Source organism: Budorcas taxicolor, chromosome 2 (genome assembly GCF_023091745.1).
Source record: "Budorcas taxicolor isolate Tak-1 chromosome 2, Takin1.1, whole genome shotgun sequence".
NCBI lineage: Eukaryota > Metazoa > Chordata > Mammalia > Artiodactyla > Bovidae > Budorcas > Budorcas taxicolor.
Window position 1 is genome coordinate 139,328,844 of NC_068911.1, and position 22,901 is coordinate 139,351,744.

The 22,901-nt window shown below is 39.7% G+C and overlaps 1 protein-coding gene across 1 annotated transcript in view; it reads left to right on the forward strand.

Annotated features, from left to right (window-relative positions):
* Positions 1-13,095, forward strand: part of ADAM23 (ADAM metallopeptidase domain 23) — a 185,108-nt gene extending 172,013 nt beyond the window's left edge. Inside the window, exons 25-26 of the mRNA XM_052635428.1 lie at positions 4,992-5,082; positions 13,038-13,095. Of these exons, the coding sequence (XP_052491388.1) occupies positions 4,992-5,082; positions 13,038-13,086 (140 nt within the window). The 3' untranslated portion in view covers positions 13,087-13,095. The remainder of the gene's footprint in view (positions 1-4,991; positions 5,083-13,037) is intronic.
* Positions 13,096-22,901: the final 9,806 nt, after the last annotated feature.

Consider the following 22,901-nt stretch of genomic DNA (forward strand, 5'->3'; position numbering starts at 1 on the left):
AATACAGCCTTGTGGAAACTAACTTTTTGTTTTCATTGTTAAAGTGAAGGGAACCGGTATTTTTGGTTCATATAGAAATGTGAGTTAAAGTGCATTTTTGTCCAGAGGTTTGCATGCATAGTCACAAACACAGACTCACAAACACACTCAACCATAAATAACCTGCCTTCCTCCAAGACTAAATTTCATCTTGCCTAATTAGGGAGCACTAGGGACCTGTGCTCATTCCAGGCCCATTTTGCAATATTCAAAATCTATTCACAGAAGCTTTGATGTATGGGGATGGAGTGTCTCCACTGAGTCAAACACAGCTGGGTCGTCTGAAGCAATTACTACAGCATCATTGAGACCCTAACTTTCTCTCAGCTCATAGTTTATACACTGGAGACTATAAAAAAAAATAAAAGTGTTCCAGTACTATGTATGTCCCAAACACTGCAGGTTATTTGAAATATACTTTTCCAGAGAAAATAATTTTCTGGCTGAAAATGCAGTTCATTTTAAAGATAACTCTATTTTAAATTTGTAAGTATGTTCATAAAATTTGAATGATAAGTTCTGAGTTTTAAAAAAGATATAGCTTTTTAGGCATATTTTGCAGTTTGAGAAGTTTATAAAAAGTATACTAATGGTTTACTGCTTTTATAACAAAAACACAGATTTGCTGCTATGCAATTAAAATCATACTTTAATTTTATCTCACTCCATGTAGGACTATAACTCAAATTGGATTATTTATTATACATGTTTAAAGTATAAGACTATGTTTTAAGTAGGGTTTGTGGAATTTGAAGGTACATTCAGAATTATTCTCAAATATTTGCAATGTGTATGTAGATCTTAATTTCAAATCTTTAGGCAAAGATCTCAATATTTGACTTTCACAGCATTTTCTGAACAGGTTATGTTGTATGTTAGTGATATCAGTGTGTAATTAATTTCCTTTGTTAAAAACTTTCCGTTTTCCCTCCACACAGTGAACATGGCCACAAGCAGGCTAATAGGTGCCGTGGCTGGCACCATTCTGGCCCTTGGGGTGATTTTTGGAGGCACAGGGTGGGGAATAGAGTAAGCATCTTTCTGAGTTTCAGAGTGTTTCTGTTTGATCCCTGGTGTGTGAGCTGATCCTTGGCACCTGACTCCCCATGTGTTGTCTTGTTGCTGTGTACCCCTTGTGGTGTGACTTGAATGTGTTTGTGTCCTGTGGTTTTCTTGTGCAGTGGAAAACCTTCTCCTGTCTGGAACAATGTGGGGCATAAAATAATATCGGGGTGCTTATGATGTCTTCACAATTAAGGCAATGGTCCCAAAGCTTCCATTGTTTCTCCATTTATAAAAGTAACTTTAGGATACAAATCTTTTTTTGACAAACCGTTAACACAAATGCTTTTCTAGGAGGGTTTTGTTAGGATTCTTATAACAAATTTAATCTTCACAGTCAAACGGTCTAATTGCTAAGTCATGTCCAACTCTTGTTACTCAATGGACTGTGACCCACCAGCCTCCTCTGTTTGTGGAATTTCCCAAGCAAGACACTGGAGTGGGCTGCCATTTCCTTCTCTATCACTAGTCAAATAGATCCGCATATACAGCTGGAAATTCTCAATAGTTGTCATTCCTTTTAAAGAAAATCCAAACATTTGCTCCATTTATTTAGAGTGATATAGGAGGCTTCAGCTTAATTTTCTTTTTTTAAAGAAGCTATTTAGTTTACTGTTTTTTTAAAAGACATTTATGATACTGTCCTTATTTTCTTCTTTTAGAATAATCATTCAAATCCAAAGTTTACATAAATATTTGGAAACAAAGAGCATCAAGAAAAAAAAGATATTTAGTGCAAACCTACAAAACCTTAGGTGAACTGTTGCAAATAATCTGGTGTGTTTGTCTTAAAGAATAACCAGTGTATAAATAAATCTGCTGTGTGCCACTTGCCCTACACCGAAATACAACTCTCCTCGTTGGTGCTTTTATGTACGTTGCTTTGTACTTGATCCACATCCTCACAACAGCTGTCAGTTCTCCATGGGGTATTGCTCTTATGAGATTGCTGATCTGTAGACTAGAAGATTATCCTGATATTTTTTCCCCTCTAATTACAGAGAGAGCATATACAAATAATGGAAATACTCCCAATACATGCTGTCTTTTCTATTGAGTGTAGTGGTCATAACATTTCCCAGTGGCTGGAGAATGAATTCCTAGTATTTTAAGAAATCACAGATAGCCTCTGTTCAACAACCTCCCCAAACCCTGGGTATGTTGCTAACATCACTCATGTTTCCCCTTAGTCCCATTAGTGGCCATACATGGTACAGTACGGGCCTGGGAGACTTAGACACTGAATTAGCATTAACAGAGGAACAAGTCCAGAGGTCACACTTTCCACTATAGATTTACTAAACTTTCTCTCCCCTGCATCAAAGGGCTTTGTCTAGACTGAGATCTTTCAATCTAGATGGGATCTTCACATCCCATCTCTATGAACTGTGAGGCTAATTAACCCCAGGAAGCTAGAAATATTGGAAAAGATATTTTATTTCTCTTCACTTGTTAGAAAATAAATATTTTATTTCTCCTTACTTAGATATGACAGAGCTAAAATACTTAGAGAAAGCAAGAACTTTGTCCTGTAAAATTTCACATTGGGTGTGTTTATTGGATTATATACAGAAGCAACATTTCTTTTCCAAGAGAAATTCTTTATACACATTTATGTGAAATTCTTCCTTGAAAAAAGGTAGTTTTCAAAAAAGTCATCCCAGTTCCTTTTTTTATATTATTTATTGGCCCTAACTGCAATGTACTAGTGAAATGGATACATTTTAACAAATTCCCTTTGGAGTCTTAGAGCTGGGCAAAATTGCAGGCAGTTGCTGTAAAGCATAGTCTTTGTTACCAACCTTTATCTACTCTTCCACTGTTGTAAGTTTGTGGCTATTTTTGGGTGTGACAGGTAAGTCCACATAAGTACTACTATATTTAAACTATGCAACCAATAGGACCTACTGTATAGCCCAGAGAACTCTACTCAATATTCTGTAACAACCTAAATGGGAAAAGATTTTGAAAAAAAAAAATGGATACATGTAAACATATAACTGAATCACTTTGCTGTATACCTGAAACGAATACAACAATGTTAATCAACTGTGTTTAAAAAAAAAAAAAAAGAGCAGAAAAAGAAATGTGGGAAGGAGATACAACTAAGTGGGATAATGTTTAGCAACCTTTGTATGAAGACAGTAAGTTGCTTTGCCTTTCCAGGGTGTCTGTCATAGCCTTGTGTTCGACCTCTGCTGTCTCTGCCTGAGCTCAGCCATAAACAGTAGGTAAACCAGTGATCGTGGCCATGTTCCTATAAAATTTCTTTGCCAAAAAATTCATCAGGGACAAATTTGGCCTGTGGGCTATAGTTGGCTGCCCCTCAATCTGTAGCATAAACTTGAGAGTCAGACAGATCTGTTCAGATTTTGCCTCTGTCGCTTATTAACGTCTAGAAGCCCCTGTTTCTTCATTTATTAAAGAGGGATAAAAATAGTTCCTATCTCATAGGGATTTTATGAGGATCAAATGAAATATTAATATTTGTCAAGTACTTAGAACTGCAACTGGTTAATAGTAAGTGGTCAATATACAGTAGGTAATCTGTTTTTCTTGCTCTCCCAATTATTTATTATTGTCAGTGGGACTCTAATGGGCCACTGAGATTTGTGTTCTGTAGAACCTCAGTGGTGCATCTTAAGAGCATGTCCCTGTCCAGGAGCTGGTGAAGACCACATTCCTGACACTCCCATTGCGCTATACTCTATCCCACTCATGCGCACAGCACTGGATGATCTTAGTAAAAACATATAATTCACACAGTTTTAGTGCGGTGGCATCCATTTATATACACAGCTGAGGGCACTAATGTGAGCAGAAAAGAGAATTTTTTACACAAAAATGAATGTATGCACAAATTCAGGATTTTAGGAGAACTATCAAAATTGGTTTCATGACTTCTGGAACAGAGATAAATAGAACTGGAATTAGTTTGCTATCAGGAGCACTGTGCCTGCATATTAGCCCCCTGGAGGATGTGATACTTAGAATAATTCATGTACTGAAGTTAATGTTGCTTAACACTTAAAAATAGTGTGCTAAGGCGTTTTCCATGTGAATGGAGAGGATTTACTATATGTTTCAACTGTTACTAAAACAATTGACAAAAAAAATCCACTTTGGATTTTCATTCTTGCTGTCTTTATTTCTCACTTCTTTTTTTTTTCAAATGTCTCCAAGCCTCAAATTTCTCTTAGTAATACCTGGAAACTTGAAGATCGAGTCAGTCGAACTTAAGGAATCTTTATCCTATTTCCCCAAAATTACTCAAATAAATTTTATGCTTCTTTGTATCTTGTCTTTGGAATTCCATGTTGCTGTATAAACACTGTATGGGTCTCTGCAATGAACAAGCATCTTTGAGCGCCTCCCAGTTAGATCTTTGTTGGTACCTTCCTTCTTCCTTCTGAATTTTAACTGTCTTCAATGAGGGATAAAAAAATTTAGCATGTAGACAACTTTATCTGCTGCTTGCAAGAGCACTTTAGTGGAATAGTTTTCCTTCTTTTCATGCCTTCATTTGCCAGCCAGAGGGTACGAATTCGAATGCTGTCATGTTTGTTCCATCTTTTACTTGTTCGCTTCCCGATCCTGGGGTAGGGGAGGAGAAAAAAGATGGGCGACGGCAGCAAGTGGCCATCTGTAACTTTCTTCAGATTCTGCAGAAGGTGAATGGAATGGAACTTATTCTGTCAGTGGTGCAGAAACTTTAGATTTATAGGCAGATGGATCTAAGCAATAGCTGTCTATAAACAAAGGCGATATTTAAGTGTTTAGTGATCTTTTTCAGAGGGGATTTACTTCCTGTAACTGCTTATCTGCCTGTCGCTGGTGGTAATGAAAGTGGTCAGCTCATCTGACTTTCTTCCCATGATCCTTTGCCACAGGTCCTAGTGCCACCAATCTCATAATAGGCTCCATCGCTGGGGCCATCCTGGTAGCAGCTATTGTCCTGGGGGGCACAGGATGGGGATTTAAGTAAGCAATGCCGCATGTCTTCTTCTCAGTGGCTCTGGCACTTCTCTATTCTGCTTACATAACCAAGTTTTGAGTTCCTGCTACCAGATTTTGAGTTTTAACAGTAAAACCACTAAAAATAGATATTTGTGTTCAGAAATGGGTCTGAAGAAACATGGAACCTCAAATATTATCTTCAGGCAGATGGGAAAACACAAAATGTAGAAAGCACTTACATGCAGAACTTAAAGGAGAAGTTCTTTGATAAAAGTAGTTTTAGGAGCAAGCATCCTGGGAAACATTTATTTATATGCAGATAATCCAGGAAACTGTTGTTGGATATAAGTGCATCTCCTCATACAAGTTCTTTGTATCTGTTTAAAACTGCTTTATATGCCACTGACATTTTGAAATTTTCACAATCTTATTTTTCACCTGCATAGCTTTGTGATTTGAAAAGCTTTATTATTTTATAACAACATTAAAAATAGTTTCATTAATTCCCTAATCTACTAAATTGGTGTCTCACTGGAATTTGAAGTCTGTGGCTTTGTGTCACTTAATATTTTTTAATGAACTGTTAATATTGACATGACTGGTAGACTAGGTGTGTTTTCATATGACCTTTCAGTTTGGATGGTACCTTGATCACTGAAGTAAGTTTGTTTAAGTAGACACACCAGATAATCATAAACAAACCTTGATTGTGGTCCACATTTTTGAACCTATTTTGTCCAGTTTGGTGTTTCCATACCTTGAATTCATTGGGTAATTGCTTCCTATATCTTTTTGTGCTGTGATGACTTGTTTATTGTGGTTTGTAGATAAGACCTAATACTCCCTGTGCCAAATACTCCCTGTGATAAATTCAGTTTCAATTAGATCTAGGGAAACAAATTTAAGTGGGAAATAACAATATTACCCAAGTTCAAAACCCACTTTGCCTCCATTTGGTTACCTAATAGAGAAAGTTTTTGACCCGAATTATCTGAGTAATTACCTCAATTATGAACTCTTTTATGTTTTATATTTAAAATTCTCAATTCAATACATTTAAATGAGGTAAAAGTTATTATTAGAAATTTATTATGAAAGAAAAACAAGCCATAAGATGATTTAAACAAATTAAACTTTTTCTGCTAATTTTGTTATATTAAGATTTAATGAATAAGCCTACAAATTTTTGAGTGGCTTCAGCTTGGAAGGGTATTATCAGATGGTACCTCTTTTCTTCAGAGATATTTATAAATTTGAACCTGTTTAGTGAAACAGTAATTTTGACATCAGCACGCTTTCAAAGACACACAAACACATTTAACTTTCTCATCATGATATTAATAAGATTTTGCCCAGTTAATGAGTCACTCATGTGGTACCTAATTCTAGCAAAAACTTTTCTTAGTGTCTCATTACTGTAAAAAGATCATTATACATTTCAGTAGTTCCATGATCTGTTACTCTAGAATGCTCCTTTGAACTTTTTCGTAAGTATGCCTCAAGGAAAATAAACTTGGCTCATGCTAGGCTTATGCCTCCTTGGTGTTAGGAGACTTCAGTTTCAAAGGCCTGGAAAAGAGCCCGCTGGGCATCTTAGCCATCCAGCCGCAAGCAGTGACAAATGTGCCACTTCAGCATTTGGAGATGAGAGCACTGTTCTGTAGCAGGACCTCAAAACACTGGCCTGGCCTAGCTCACAGCTTGAATTGCATGTTTCTTTGGGGAAAAGCAAAAAAGCATTTATCACTGTATAAGTAGTTTAGGCCTGTACAGTGTATTTATATCTGAGAAAGATATCTAGTTATCAGAACAGAAAACAAAGGGGAAGAGATGGACATTTAGTGAGGTGAGAAATAGCCTTTGGGGGGATGCTGTGCAGACCTGTGTGGCTGGGTTCTGTCAATGCCCTTTCCCTTCCCTATGACGCTTATAGGAAAACATTGTAGAAGGCACACAGTAGTATAAAGGAAAGGAAAGGAAAAAATGAAGACAGAATTCTTGAACATGTCATTTTAGCAGTTTAAATTTGTAGGAGGTACTGCCGTTTGTGCTATTTGTTGCTCCATGGGAATCTTTCGTTTAGATTTTTAGATGTTAGATCTTTAGATTTTAATAGTAGCTATGTGGTTTGTATGGAGCTTTAAATACCTACTTCAACCTTGCAATAAAAGCCTTTGGGTGCTGAATGATGAAGCTTCAGTGTTCCCACCCTTCACACAGTTTTGGAGATGATTAGTCTAGAGATGATTTGGAAGTATAATTATTTGCAGTTTGAATTGAAACTTTGAAGTCTTTCATTGAGTTCAATGTAGATACAAAAGAGGTTTCTTTAGAATCAAAAGTTGAAAATAGTTTGTAAAAAGTATTGCTCTAAATATCTTTATTGGAAAGCCCTCCTGAAACTGGGTTTTTATTACTGAATGAGAAATTAGCAAGATAGCCTAAAGAATCTGAAGGTACATATACTTAGCCATCCAGGAAAATATAGTAACTGCTCAGGGGAAGTATTGGTTTTTTCTAATGTTGAATTTCTTTAGGTATAACATTCTGAATAATGTAGTTGTGGAAGAAGTTTCATACCCAGCATAACCTGTTCAAGTGTGAATGAGAGACACAGCTGTGCTCTGACTCCTGACACTGGCATTATGGTTCTGTTTTTTTTAACCATATTTACCCTTGAATAGCTGGTTAAAGCATAAGCTTATGTGAGTGTACATGCATGTGTGAATGTGTGCAAATTTGTGTGTGTAAAGTGATGATGAAGTTTTATCAAGATTGTGTGGTCAAAACAATAGTATGAATTTAGATTACTTCTTTTTAGCCAGAATAGTAGAATCTGAAAATTTTGGTTAATGCAAGCAAGACTTCCCTGAGCAAGATGGTGAAACTCTTAAAAAGAAAAAAATGTTTTATTGGGTAGGTTATTTTTTAAAAATATTCTGATATATTGGGTAATGTGGTAGGCATACCTAAGTAATTTCAATAGTTCTGTATTCCAGAAGTGTGAAGATGCTAAAGGATAGTTTAGTCTATGGATTCTCAGTCTTTAAGGTGTTAGGATTTTTCTCTGTGAAAACTGAACATAGGCCCTTGTCGTACCAGTTTGGTCAACTTTCTCCCACATCTGCATTTATTTGCTCTCACCCTCTGCTGTTTTTTTTTTTTTTTTTTTTTTTTCCTCTCTATCCCTGCACACACTAAATAAAGCTATGAACTGTGGTGCAAAAGATTGCAAATGTGGTAGCCAAGGAGGCTCATGGCTATCATTCAGCATTGAATAATAATGTTGCTCCACTAGGTCATTAGAGCTGTTGCCTTTCCTGGACATTGAAAAAAATCAAGAGACTGAAGTACATTTTAGTAGCATCTTTCTCTAAAGCTTAGGACGAGTGACAAGTATATAAAAAGATAATTTCATCTCTTCATTTAACAATGAACAGAATTGCTGTTATTAACTTGGATGCAGCTTTTTATCTGAATTCTCTAAATCTGAAGACAGGAGTTTTGATGTGAGCAATATGGTCATCTCTATGCCCATAAAGTATATCCACACCATAGGTGATGGTGGTAGAAAAGAGATTCTAGGTGATGATAGGAAAAGAACTTGAAGGTTAATAGTGCCATAGTTTGCTGACAGTTCATATCACAAGATTTGAGGACAAATGTTGAGTTCTTTCAAATGTGTTATAATTGCAGGCTATGGAAGACTATTGCCATGTCCCATTATCCCACCACCTGCTCTCTCCATGGGATTCAGCAGCAGGAGTGGCCATGTTGGCCTGGCAGAGCTGCCCCTGACATTAAAAGTGTTAATTTAATAAACCTATATTATTAAATATGTGGTTTCCTGTCTATGAGAAGTCAGATTCAGTCCCTACTGAACCTGACTTGGACGCTAGGAGATTGTTTGGCTTGTGTTCCTTGTCATTGGAGGTGCTAAAGAAAGGACTGTTTAGGTATTTGCAATAAATGAAATTGAAAGGGTCATATCTGGATTATCACAAGGAAAGTTAACTGAATTGTTTGAATGGCATACTGAATGAAATTTGAAATGAATCTAATATTGCTAATTACATTTTCTCAAAAAATCAAATGTCTTTTTTCTGCTTTTGTTTTTTGTGGAGTTTAGAAATGAAATCAATTTTAGCTAGTCTTTCCATGAGGAGGATAACCAGATTGCTCCTTATCTAAATTCTATGACCATATCCCAGTGTAAAATAAGGGACCTGGTTTCCCCAGTATCCCTCTGACACTTGGGTTAGGCACTTTCTTACTCAGACCTAGCAGGTGGTGGTGGTGCCAGGTTAGCCAGAAAGAGCCAGTTCAGCTCCCTAACTCAACCACCTGGGGAAGTGAACTCAGTCTAAGGTGACCAAGGGGGCAGAGCTGGGCAAAGGGTTCTTGATGGTCGAGTGATGACTCATCATGGAAAAAGAAGAGACTCATCATGGAAAAAGAGATCTTAGTGGTGGATAAACATGCCCTTAAAAGAATATCTAAGACTTTACAATTCCCAAAACATTATTGTTACCTGAAGAGCCTTTAAAAAATCTTTTGTAGATGTATATATAGTATAACATGGGAGAAGGCAATGGCACCCCACTCCAGTACTCTTGCCCGGAAAATCCCATGGATGGAGGAGCCTGGTGGGCTGCAGTCCATGGGGTTGCTAAGAGTTGGACATGACTGAGTGACTTCACTTTCACTTTTCACTTTCATGCATTGGAGAAGGAAATGGCAACCCAGTCCAGTGTTCTTGCCTGGAGAATCCCAGGGATGGGGGAGCCTGGTAGGCTGCAGTCCATGGGGTCGCTAAGAGTGGGACATGACTGAGCGCCTTCACTTTGACTTTTCACTTTCATGCATTGGAGAAGGAAATGGCAACCCACTCCAGTGTTCTTGCCTGGAGAATCCCAGGGACGGGGGAGCCTGTTGGGCTGCCGTCTGTGGGGTTGCACAGAGTCGGACACGACTGAAGTGACTTAGCAGCAGCATATAGTATAACATATAGTAGACAAAAGTACAGGTTTTTCAGAAGTAGTAAAAATGGATGAAAACTGAGTCAATGCAGGGTTTATGGATTGCACTGATATTCTATAATGATTCAGAAATACCTTGCAGGTTATGATGAAAAAGTGAGCGGCCTTCAGAATCCAGTGAACAAAGGATTTCAGAGAAAACACTTGTGGAAGGAAAGTAGCAAGCATCTACGGATGAGAGATGTGCTTTCACGTTAAAATAGAACAAAATAACTTGATAGGCAGTTCTCAACGTATAGTAGCCAGTAGTGGTTTTACAGTTGACACGTGAGGAGCCCTGAAAGTCAGCCAACTGCAGGAATGGCCCTCACTGTCCTCATCACAGGGCTCCACCTTCTCCCTGCTGGGACGCCAGTGGTGGAAGCGTTGTCCTGGACTCCTCATTAGGATTTAGAGTCCATTTTCCCATAGACAGGAGGGTGGATTGGCCTCCTGATCTGCCCTGGGAGGCCAGTCATACTGTAGGACATTGTTTTTATAAAAAATGCAATCTAAGCTTCAAAACTGACAACTTATGGACATGTCAGGCTGAAATGGAATTTCATATCTCCAAGTGAACCAGGGAATTCACTGGCAGTCCAGTGGTTAGGACTCAGGGCTTTCACTTCTAAGGATCCAGGTTTGATCCCTGTTTGGGAAACTCAGATCCTGCAAGCTGTGTGGCTTGGCCAACAACAACAACAACAAAAAGACCAGATTGCTATTACGACCTTAAATGTGACTATTTATGTGACATTCCCTGAGTTTGAATAAAGGGATTTATATAAGGGCGATAGAGTCATTTAGGGCTTCCCTTGTGGCTCAGCTGGTACAGAATCTGCTTGCAATGTGGGACACCTGGGTTCGATCCCTGGGTTGGGAAGATCCGCTGGAGAAGGGAAAGGCTACCCATTCCAGTATTCTGGCCTGGAGAATTCGATGAACTGTATAGTCCATGGGGTCGCAAAGAGTCGGACACGGCTGTGTGACTTTCACTTTCAATATAGTTATTTACATGTGTACCATGAGCCCACTTGATTTTTCCTCCACACAGTTTTAATTGGGGAGACAAAAGTTTAATGGTTCTCTTGCATTCTGGCAACACACATCTAAATAGGTTGGGGCGCCTAGTCCTTCAAGGTCATTCCACAAGGTCAAAGAGTCGCTGTTTCCCCCCACCTGACTCACAGGAAGTGTGGTTCCTAATGCATCTACCTTCAAGGGCAGTGGCCATGTGGAGACACAGGCCCTGTGCTCTGAAGGAAACTGACTTAGTAACAGATACATGGTGGGAGACTTGCCGTTTGTTCTCACCTCTCTTTCCTGGGCAGCATCAGCAATGATTGCTTTTAGGGATACTGACCCAAAAGAGGATTGAGAGGGAGGAAGGGGAATGGTGAAAAGAAAAAAGTAGCAGTGCTACAAACAGTGTTTGTGCTATGTGTTAGCCAGTGATCCACATGCTTAAGCCATTAGTGAAGATGCCATAATGAAAACTTAGAAAAGGGGAGATTTTCTTTAAAGAGTTTTATATTTGCTATTGAAAAAGAGAAGCATCAAAGCAGTCATCTTGGGGAAAAAAAATAAGAACTTTGCAGGATGTCTTTCTACATGTTTTGAGCTTTCGTATTGTTTTTATTTTGAATTACCTGTGGGAACGAGGAATATATTGCAGTCCTTTTGGTACTTAGGGCTGTAAGGGTATCAACTGGCCCCGAGTGAACGGGCAGGGAGGGGGATGAGGGGGCTCCGGTTTTGCATGATGCCATGGTGGCAGCTGTGTTGCGCCCGCCCAGTGTGCAGACTGAATGCATGAACCCCTGCTTGATGCCCCACATGAAGCCAGACCATGGGGAGGTTGCAACCAACTTTTGTTGTTGCCTTGTAGTGTCTTGCTGGTTCTCTTCTTTCTCTTCTTAAACATAAGAACCTCTTTTGAGGAGACTGGACACTGTGAGCGAAGCATTTTAACTTGCTTATTTCAACTAAGCCAAGCTGCTCCATTTGCTTAACTAACCTGAGCCTGTGTCCATTCTCCTTGGAGTGTACCATCTGACTGTGCACTCTGGGTTTCTACTTTCTAGGTAAGAAAAACGCTTGTTCCAAAGTGAGGTAAGAGCTCACACCCCAAGGCAGCAAGATAACTGAGTAGAGCAAAGTTTTTTTGTTTTGCTTTGTTTTTGTCACTTTGGCAAAAACCAGTCCACAGATACAGAACTCTTAAGTTCCCAAAGGAAACAGTTCTAAGACTTTCAAAATATTTCTTAGCTTTTCTAATAGCCCCCTAAGTGGAAGAGCCTCCTGGATTAATTTATACCTAGTTAACGTTAGCTATGTCATTTCCTTCTGAAACCTGCTTCCCTGATATCTCAGTTGGTAAAGAATCCACCTGTGATGCGGGAGACCCTGGTTCGATTCCTGGGTTGGGAAGATCCGCTGGAGAAGGGATAGGCTACCCACTCCAGTATTCTTGGGCTTCCCTTGTGGCTCAGCTGGTAAAGAATCTGCCTGCAATGCGGGAGAACTGGGTTTGATCCCTGGGCTGGGAAGATCTCCTGGAGAAGGGAACAGCTACCCACTCCAGTATTCTGGCCTGGAGAATTCCATGGACTGTATAGTCCATAGGGTCGCAAAGAGTGGGACACAACTGAGTAGCTTTCACACTTCCTTCTGAAATAGACAAATTGGGCTGCTGAGGCTTTCTGTTCCAGTGAACAACTGGAAGCTTCTTTTCGGCCTTCACAAATGGATATGCGCTGGCAGGGAGGTTGTAACAACATCCAAAGTGTGAGCTGTTCTCTGTTTCGAGTAATTTTGGACAGTCTGCCTCGGGGTGAGTTGATTACTTTGCTCTGGAACTAGCGTTGCTGTCATTATCATTACCCTTCTCTCATCATGATCTGATTAATATTGTGGATTTTTCCCCTTCTGCTTGCATCTTCTTTTGACGCACTCTGGAAGAAATGTCAAGAAGAGGAGGTTTGATCCTACTCAGCAAGGCCCCATTTGAATCAGCGGCCCTGGATGAACAGCATCTTGCACTGTGGGATTCTGGGTATGACATACTTGCAGCATCGTTGCCAGAACTGTTAAGTCTGTGAACAAAAACCCTGGGTGGTAATGACTAGAGAACTAACGTTGGGGTAACAGGGATGGAGTCAAAGAAAATTGTCCTTTTTGGAAATAATTTCAAAGAACCCCTCCCACCACCTATCAATAAAAGGGAGCAAAAGACAATATTGTACAAATAACTATTTCAGAATCTTTTTTTTTCTATGAAAGGAAGAAGGAAGAACAACAAAAATTAAGTGCAATAAAAGAACCATTAAAAAATAGCAAATGATCTTTTTCTTTCCTCAGCCTGCTACCACTTAATATCTTCTAAATGATTTAGCATGATTTTTTTTTCTTTTCTTACCAATGACACACTCCAGCGGCATGAAGATCTAATTTTCGAAAGGGTAAAATCTGCATGGCCTATATACAACAAACAGCTAGCAAGCCAATCCACAGCAAAACCTGCAACTGATTTCCTGAGATGAAAGTGGCAGATGAACCCACAGAAGCTGCCTGCCCCCCTGCCCCCTGCTCCCTAGTCTTGACCAGGCCATGAGGAACTCCACACACCCCTGCTCTTGTTGATTCACTTCCTGTTGTCTTTTCTCCTGGACCTCACACCCTTTGGAAATGGAAGCTGGAATTTGAACAATGATGCTATTGTATAGTCCTTTTATAAATGTAAATATGGAAATAGATTTTGACACATCATTTTCACTTGTCTGTACTGAAGTATTTCTCTTGTAAAGGTTGTCTGTAAATTTGAGTTTATTGTTTGTTCGCCATCATTTTTATTCTTTTTCTCTATTTCTCTTTGTCTCCGTCCTCTCTTGTAACATGTTGTACAATGATTCTTGAGTTTGCTTAAAAAAAAGAAACAAAACAGATATGGCCACAGATTCAAGGAGTTTGGGCACAAAACAGGTGCAATTAAAAAAATGAAATGATTGAATGAGATGAAATGCTTGAAACCAAAAATAAACAAAGGGTGGGGGACACAAAGAACAAAATAACCCATAGGAAAAACGTAAAAATTTACATAAAAATGTAAATGCAAATATGTGTGCTCACAAGTCTCTAATTTTTTTATGTCATTCTAAACATCTGTATATAATGTAAGAAAGTAGACACCCTCTCAAATTAATCACAAAAGTGCCAAGCTCATGATGTCAGTTTTTGATTTTAACAGTTTTCTTTCCCTGTCTTTAATGTGAAAGGAGGATAAACTTAAAGCCTTAAATTTAAAAAATAATTTTTAAATGTTGAAAGCTTGGGGAAAAAGTTAAGCTTTTCATTTTATTCCATATCTATTATTGTCAGGATTTCATTCATGCCTTCAACTTCCTGCCTCAAGATATATATGGTAGATCCCCACTGTAAAGCTGGTAATGAGGACGGAAACAGCATTTACCTTTTTCTGAGCGCTGTTAAGATAGGCTTTAATTCTGTGTGTTGTGTTTTTCAACCAGCCTTGTCTGGCCCACGGTGTATGACTGATCTGTGGAATGTTGTGATGGATTACAGTGGGGTTCTACGATATACAAATTCACATTGTTCTTTTCCCTCCAGGCAGATATGCAGATGTAATCTGGGTTCCCAAGCCCCTCTGAATTTAATTCACTGTCACTGATTTTTTTTCTTCCGTTGATGGTCAAGATAGCTTTCGTTCAAGTGTTGAGTATCTACGGTAATAAATTTAGTTCCACCTTTTTTTTTTCCAATATAAAAGCTTGTACATGATCCCTTTAGTAAGCATCCATCTAGTGATGTTTTACTGTTTTACCCTAAAGAGCCCACACTTCTGTAACATCCTGTTTTTAGAAACAGGACATCCAGTTGTCCCATTCACTTCTTCATTACAACTAAATTAGTTGCTCAAGTGAGCTTTGAGTTCTTTTTCAGCAGGATTCATGACGCTAGTCTCACCAGTTTTGCCTGAACTTTGCAAAGGATTTTTTCCTTAAAATGTGCTGCTTTAAACAGTGGGGTTTCCCCCAAGTTATCCTTTGCTTTGGAAGTGTTGCAGTCGTAGAGCAGAATCCTTAATTTCTAAATGCTACACTAGACCGTAAACTAACATCTTAATCCTGTTATTGCTTTCTGAGTCCTAGGTGCTACACAGGTATGTAGTCTTTCTCTAGAACTAGCTGTATGTCTATGTTGTAATAACAGGGTTACCTACAAGGTTTATCAGCCTTACCCTTGGTGTCAGAAGACATGAGTTGTATCCCTCTACCAAGCAGCATTGGCTCTTAGAGGGAGCCTGGAGGAAACTCAGATTACTCGGGATCTCTTCCTGTCACTCTGTTTGTGTCTCTCTGTTGTTGAGTCCTGTTCACCAGTGGATACTTAGCTGCTGCTGAGTCCACCATACACATTTCACTGCTGTTCCAGAGGTACAAAACCATGGTAGTATAAACAAGTTTAAACCTGTTGTTAACTTCTGAGCATTTCACAAACAACATTGTAAATGTGCGATGTTATGTTTTAAATCAGACCACAGTGGTCCCCAAATATTATGTACATATGGCAACTGTCAGTGTAACTTTTTATTACACTGGCACTTTCATAGGTAATGAAACCTATGCTCCAGTGTTAAATTATTTGTGTGTATATGTAAAATACACGAGCTTTAAGCTATCTGTGTATGACTATGAAAGATAATGCAACCATACCAGTTGTGAACAGTGGATTATAGTTATGTTTGGTGGCATTAGTTTATGTACGATCAAGGTCTGTTGTAGTTTCTCTCGCACATGCCATTCATTTGCTGATTCTTGTGGTGTGAATGTGCCAGTTTATTCATTTGAGCTCAAAGCACAAGCATCTCACCGTTTAATGTTACCCTACAAGAGTTAGCGTAAAGTGATGACAAGTTCCCGTTTCACCCGTTAACTTTTGCTTCATTAATTGGTGACACCTGGATGAGGAGATGTGCGCTGACTTCATTGCTCACCCTCGGATACTGCATGAACCCATTGAATTAGAGCTACTCTTCTTAGATAAATGAGCAGTACACATAGGTGCATGTTCTAAAACATGAATCACATAGAGCTGTGGAGTTTTGCCAAGTGGTTTGTGTGTGACTTTAGTTTCTGTTTTTCTTTCTTTGTTTTTGTTTTTTTTTTTTTTAACTATGCAGAGATGGGAAATGCACAAACTTCTCAAAGACTAGTGTCTGAAGAACTTTCCAAACAGTAGTCGAATCCTTTCTTTAAAGTCATCCCACCATACTTTATAGCCATTGTTGCTTCCACTGTTAATTTTCATTTTTAGATGGTTTCCAGTTCTTTAAGTGCACAGCCTGAAGTTTTGCTGGAAGCTAAATAAATTCATTCGTATCTTGGTTGTCTATAGATGGAGATTCAGTAGTTCATTGTATGCATCTTCAGTCAAGTGTATATTAAAACTTTCGTTAACATTGAATGTTGTAGTTTTATACTTCGGTCATTTTTCTTAAACCCTTTTTCTGTGCTCTCTTGTGTTGTTGATTCAATGGCTGTGCACCAGATATCTTTTAGCGCCGGTCTCTCAATCAAAGGCTCACTGAAAATTTAATTGGTCAATGGAGCAAAATAAAATCCTGATTGATGGTAAATATATTGCTGATTAGGATTCAGCTTCAGTGGATTTATTGGAAATGCTTTGCTTTTTATAAGTCCGGGGTTGGGGGCGGGAACACAGTAGGGTCATGCCATTACTATTATTTCTTTCTTTGTTGTCTCTCTTCTGAGTTTAAACAGGGGATGGCTAGTCATGACATCCACACTTTTGAGCCTGGTACCATTAGAATCAAACTAAAAAAGAAAACAGAAGTGTTTGGTTGTCTACATTGTAATACCAAAAACATTCAAAGGAAGGTATTTCCTCACACCTTACATAGGATTGTTCATCAAATAATAATCCGATTTTATGAATGTCTCTCAATGTCTCCTCTCTCTTCCCACTGCCCTGCTTTGGTTTGGCATCAACAACTGCATGTATCTCACATAAAGGTACTGCAGTAACACAGAGCCTAATCTGACTACGTCATTCCTCTGATAGAGTTTGTAGCAGTTTCTCATTTTCTATAAGATAAAGCCCAAACCTAACAATATGACTTGAAGTGCTAGCTGCCTTTCATGACCTCACCCTCGTTTATTTTTCTAGTCTTCATCAATTCTTATCCTCCCATAATCACCCTGCTTAGAGTTCGCCTCAAGAGCCTTATCTGCCCAAGTCTGAAGAGTCTGATGTAAATTTCATGTCCGATCACCATAGTTCATTTGTTTCTATGTCATTTTGTATGATAAAAGAAATATGGAACACTTAAAGTAACATGAAGAGTATACTTTAAAGAATATTAGAGTATAATTTATCAGTATATTTGACTTTAAAGGAATTATCTCATTTTTATGTTTTTCTTTCTCATTCCGTTTTTGAGGTTGACACCAAATTGAATTCTCTCATGCTCCCTTGGTAACTGACTGTGAAAGGTGACCCAGAAACTTTCTAGAAAATAGGACAGCAGGCCTAGAGTTAACACTTTGATATAAATAATTAGGTGGGTAATCCATATACTCACAATGAAATTCCTAAGTAACCTTTCAAATTTAATGTAGGCCCCCTTTAGGTTAATTACAAAAGTTAGGAATTTCTACTCATTAGTTTATTCATTTGACAAATGTTTATTAAGCTTCTGTGCCAGGAACTCTACCTGGGACTTGAAGGAGCAGAATAAAACTCTAGGCCCTAAGGTGCTCACAGTTTAGCATGGAAAGACAATGTGTCTAAAACAAAACAAAAAACCCCCTCTGAGCCCAAGGTGGTAAGTAAACTAAATCATGTAGGAAGTTAAGATAAGAGGACTGGTGTAGGGAGAGGGATGCAGGAAGGCTTGCTGAAAACGTGTTGACCTGTCTTGAAAGATAAGTTCTCTGGTCTTATAAACTGGGAAACACTCAAGGCTTAGGAAGTAGTATGCTTCAAGACTAAAGAAGAGGAGGCCAGACACTCTGGGTAAGTAGTACTAAGTGTCTTTTTCCTTCTGTCTGGCCTACATTTCCTTACGTTCTGCTAGCCTGCCATCCACCTCTCCCACTCCCTCACCTCCTTACTTCTTTCCTTTCTGCCTTTCCCAAACTTGATCTATAAAAATTCTGCAGTACTGTGCCAGGTCTCAAGGACACTATGACTCTGAGCTCTCAATCTTCTAGCAAGATGCAACATTTAAATTCAATGTGATAAGTGCCTTAATAGACTTAAGAAATTCGGTGCCTCAGAAGAGAGGAGGGAGACTGTCTCTGCCGTTGAGTTCAAAGAGGTAAGAGGAAGTGGCACTTGAGCCAAGAGGCTGTGCCGTTGGACCTAAAGCCATGATCATGTGCTGTTTCGTTTAACCAGGGCTCACTTTTGTTGATGGAAAGAAGTCTGTCTACAAATGCCTTGGGAGTAGAATAGTCTGTAATATTCAGACTTAAATGTCTGCTCCAGATATCTGTATTTCTTTTTGCTGGAGTGACGATTATTATTATTATAAGGTTCTCCATCAAAACCTAATATTTTTAGATATTTTCCCACCAATGAGCGTATCATAGATCAGTCTTCAGTGTTTGGGGCTGTCAGTAATGACAAAGAGGGCTTCTTGATCTGACCTGTAAACCCTATTTTCTTAGTGTAAAAGTCCCCAGCTAATCTCAGTCCATAGTGAGGGGATGGATAAGAACCATAAATGCTTTTAAAGCATTATTTAGTAAGTCTTTCAATTCATGAGGGATCAAAATCATCTTCCAAGTGTAATTTCACTTCCAGTCCACCAAAGTTACTATTTATCTCTTTTTTGGTGTGCCTTACAAGGTTATACTTCTGCTGTCTTTTCAAAAACCTATTATCTGCTCTGGCTGCTTGACTAGAACAAGTTACTGGTCACATACTTGGTTTCTGGTGAGAAAGGAAATACACGATCCCACATCACCTGAAAATAGTTATCCTGCTGGAATCTTCCGAGGTCCCCTTTGCCAGTCCATCATCTGAGGACACACCCTTGTCCTGGTGTGGCTGAAAGGCTGCACTTGTGACCCCACAGTGTTCACCCATGAGAACATTTATCTGACTGTGATGATCACCGAAAGCGAGATTTACCCAGGAAATGAATGGTCCCTCAAAAGCAAGGTAAAACAGAAAAATCTTCATCCTGAATGATCAGGAGGGTATCAAGAGTTCTTCAGATCTATTTGGAGCTTTAAATAGCTTCCAGCCTCAGGAGGTAAATGAGCTGACAGCAGAGCTCCCTGCTTCTTCAGACCCAGGTCTCAGACTGAAAGAAGGAAGACAGTAACTTATAAATGACATCAGGGTGGCCCCTGCCCTGCAGCAAGACAGTGCCGCTGAGCCAGGGTCACTCCCATAGAGATAGTGAATGGACGGTACGCAGTATGTTTAAACTGTTTTTCCTATCAATACTTAGGTGAAATGGTATGAAGCAAGGGTGCCCATTATCCATATGAACAGAACAGCTGTCTAGGAGACAAAAGAGCCAAGGAGACCGAGCTGAGCTGGAGAGCACACGCCTGGTCTCTGTTCCACTCCAGTCAGTGGTCACCCGCGGAAAACTGGACCCTTCACTGCTTTGCGTGCATGCTAAGTCCCTTCAGTTGTGTCCAACCCTTTGTGACCCCAGGGACTGTAACCTGCCAGGCTCCTCTGTCCATGGGATTCTCCAGGCAAGAATACTGGAGTGGGTTGCCATGCCTTCCTCTAGGGCATCTGCCCAATCCAGGGATCAAACCCACATCTATTGTGTCTCCTGTGATGTCAGGAAGGTTCTTTACCACTAGCATCACCTTCATTGCCTCTCCCACTCATTTTTCTAGAGAAGCCATCAATCCAGATTCATATATAGGATTACCTTTAAAAAAAAAATCATGCAGCAATTCATATTTTAAAAACACCACGTGGATAAAGGCAGTGCAAACAGAAACTGTCTTTGCACAGAATTGAGCCTATGGCCCCTTGGATGTAAGTTCAACATAAAATAATGAGACGTTTTCACATGCAGCCCCTGCAATCTGCTTGATCGTTTCAGCGAGTGTGCAGATGCAATCTTGACCTCAGTCAGGGTTGCACGTGGCCATGTGAAGAGTCATGCAGGCATTTTCATGAGCTGCCACTTACATGTCAACCTACTGCTGTTTCTTGGGGACGTGAAAGCCACAGGGGGTCAAAGGAAGCCTGCCTGAAGCTACTTCCTTTTGGTGGTGCTTCGAGTGCTAAGCTTATTCAGATGTGCTCATTTGTGGGAGATGGACTGGTCTAGTGTTGACAAATAGACATTATCTCAAAGCTTACTATAGCTGCGTAGTGGCTGCCTGGCTCCTTTGCCATATCTACCACTGGTTTGATAGAGTGCTGAGGTTGATTATGCATGTCTGCTACCCGGCAACAGGAAGTACAGGACTAGGTCCAACAAAATCTTAAGGACAGAATTTATTTCAGTCTGACTCTCCAGGCCAGTTAGATACAGGGATGAATCAGCCAATGTGGCAAGTCCAAAGATCCTTGTGTAACTTTTTGGATCCAAGCAAATAAAGGATTCTTGAGAAAAGAAATTCAGAAACTGAAAAATCAGGAAAGAGTGATGAAAAATTTACATGTTTATTGAAGAAAATGTGGAAAACAAAAAAAATTCAAGAAAATTAAAATCACTGTAATCTAGTCATCAGCATATACATGCCATTAATACTTTGGTAATTTCTTGAACCTTTATTTTGCTTTTTCCTGTCAGCACAGAATCAGGTCACAAAGGTAGGCAGCCAGTGGGTCTCTCTGGGGATCTGTGGTTCTACATCCCTGCTCATTTGTGTGCATGTGTGTGTGTGTATGTAATTGTGTGTGGATGTATGTGTATGTATGTGTGTGTGGGTGCATGCCCTCCTCGCTCCCGAAAAGGATGGGACAGTTGAATCATTAGAGAAAAGATATGCTTTCTAGTCTCTCAGCCATGGCTCAGACTGTTTCCTTCACTGGGAAGAATTCCCCTTCCTCCCACAGCTCTAGTCACATTCCTGTGCATCCCCAAGCGATGCACAGGAATCCAAAATGACCTCCTTCACAAAGTTTTTCCCGATTCTTCCACAGCTTTCTAGATCATACAGAGTGTGAAAGCTCCACTTAGTGATGGAGTGAGAATGAACCCCCAGGTCTTTTAGGCTCCAGAGCCCATATTCCAACTACATCACTGTATTGCCCCTCTTATATTTCCATTTTATAGCTGAAACCTCGAAGTTGAAAAAGTTTAATGCTTTCATTGTGATCATCATTCTGGTAAGTGGTAGGACCAATGTCAGGACACAGACAGCCGAATTCCTAATCCTTGTCTGAATCCAAGACCACATGTGATGCACACATGCAATGAGCATGAGGATGTAATCAGAATATCCTTGGAGAGAATCACTTCCTGCCTATTTTTGTGGGCTGATTCTGCTCGAAGCTACCATAGAAACCACTGCCACTAGGAGGTAGTGGGAGTGTCCCCAGTTACAGAACTTGTAATGATGCCACTGCTTAAATGTACGTTCTGGCCATTTGTTAGAACTAGACAGAGAAGATAGGGCTTCTCAGGTGACACTAGTGGTAAAGAATGTACCTGCCAGTGCAGGAGATGCAAGAGATGCAGGTTTGATCCCTGGGTCAGGAAGATCCTTTGGAGGAGGGCAAGGCAACCTACTCCAGGATTCTTGCTTGCAAAATCCCCTTAGACAGAGGAGCCTGGCAGGCTACAGTCCATGGGGTCGCAAAGAGTCAGATGTGACTGAGCACACCCACACAGAGAGGACAGCAAGACCAAAGGAAAAGGTCGCAAATGTATTCCTACAAAATTTATTCCACCTAAGAGGAAATGTGTTAATCAGCTTATGAATCTGCAGGATGTTAAGTGAGAGATGGAATTTTTCTGTTACCTCTGTTGAGTGAAAATTTTCTGTTACAAAACTGATCAGTGAAAATTGAAAGGAATGCCCCTTTTAATCCCATATTTTAAAAAACTTCATTGAGTCAACAAATAATACAAGTGTCTACCAGATGAAAGATCTTTGCTGGGTACAGCAGGTCAGAAGCTATGATGGTCAGATACTGCTCTGCGTTCATGCGTGCTAAGTCACTCGGTCACGTCTGACTCTTTGTGACACTTTGGACTATAGCCTTCCAGGCTCCTCTGTCCGTGGAATTCTGCAGGCAAGAATATTGGAGTGGGTTACCATTCCCTCCTCCAGGGTATCTTCCAACCCAGTGACAAACTCACATTTCTCACATCTCCTGCACTGGTAGGTGTGTTCCTTACCACTAGCACCACCTGGGAAGCCCAGTGCTGCTTTACAGGATGTTATCACTTAGCACAGGATCTGAGAATAGGGGAAGAACTGCCAATTATTCATTCTTTTCTTTTCTAATTGAACTATAGTTGATTTATAATGTTTCAGCTATATAGCAAAGTGATGCAGTTATACAAACATATACATCTATTCTTTTTTCAGATTCTTTTCCATTATAGGCTATTGAAAGATATTGGGTATAGTTCCCTTGTGCTATACAGCTGATCCTGTCAGTCAGTTCAGTCACTCAGTCGGGTCCAACTCTTTGCGACCCCATGGACTGCAGCACGCCAGGCCTCCCTGTCCATCACCAATTGCCGGAGTCTACCCAAACCCATGTCCATTGAATTAGTGATGCCATCCAACCATCTTATCCCCTGTTGTCCCCTTCTCCTCCTGCCCTCAATCTTTCCCAGCATCA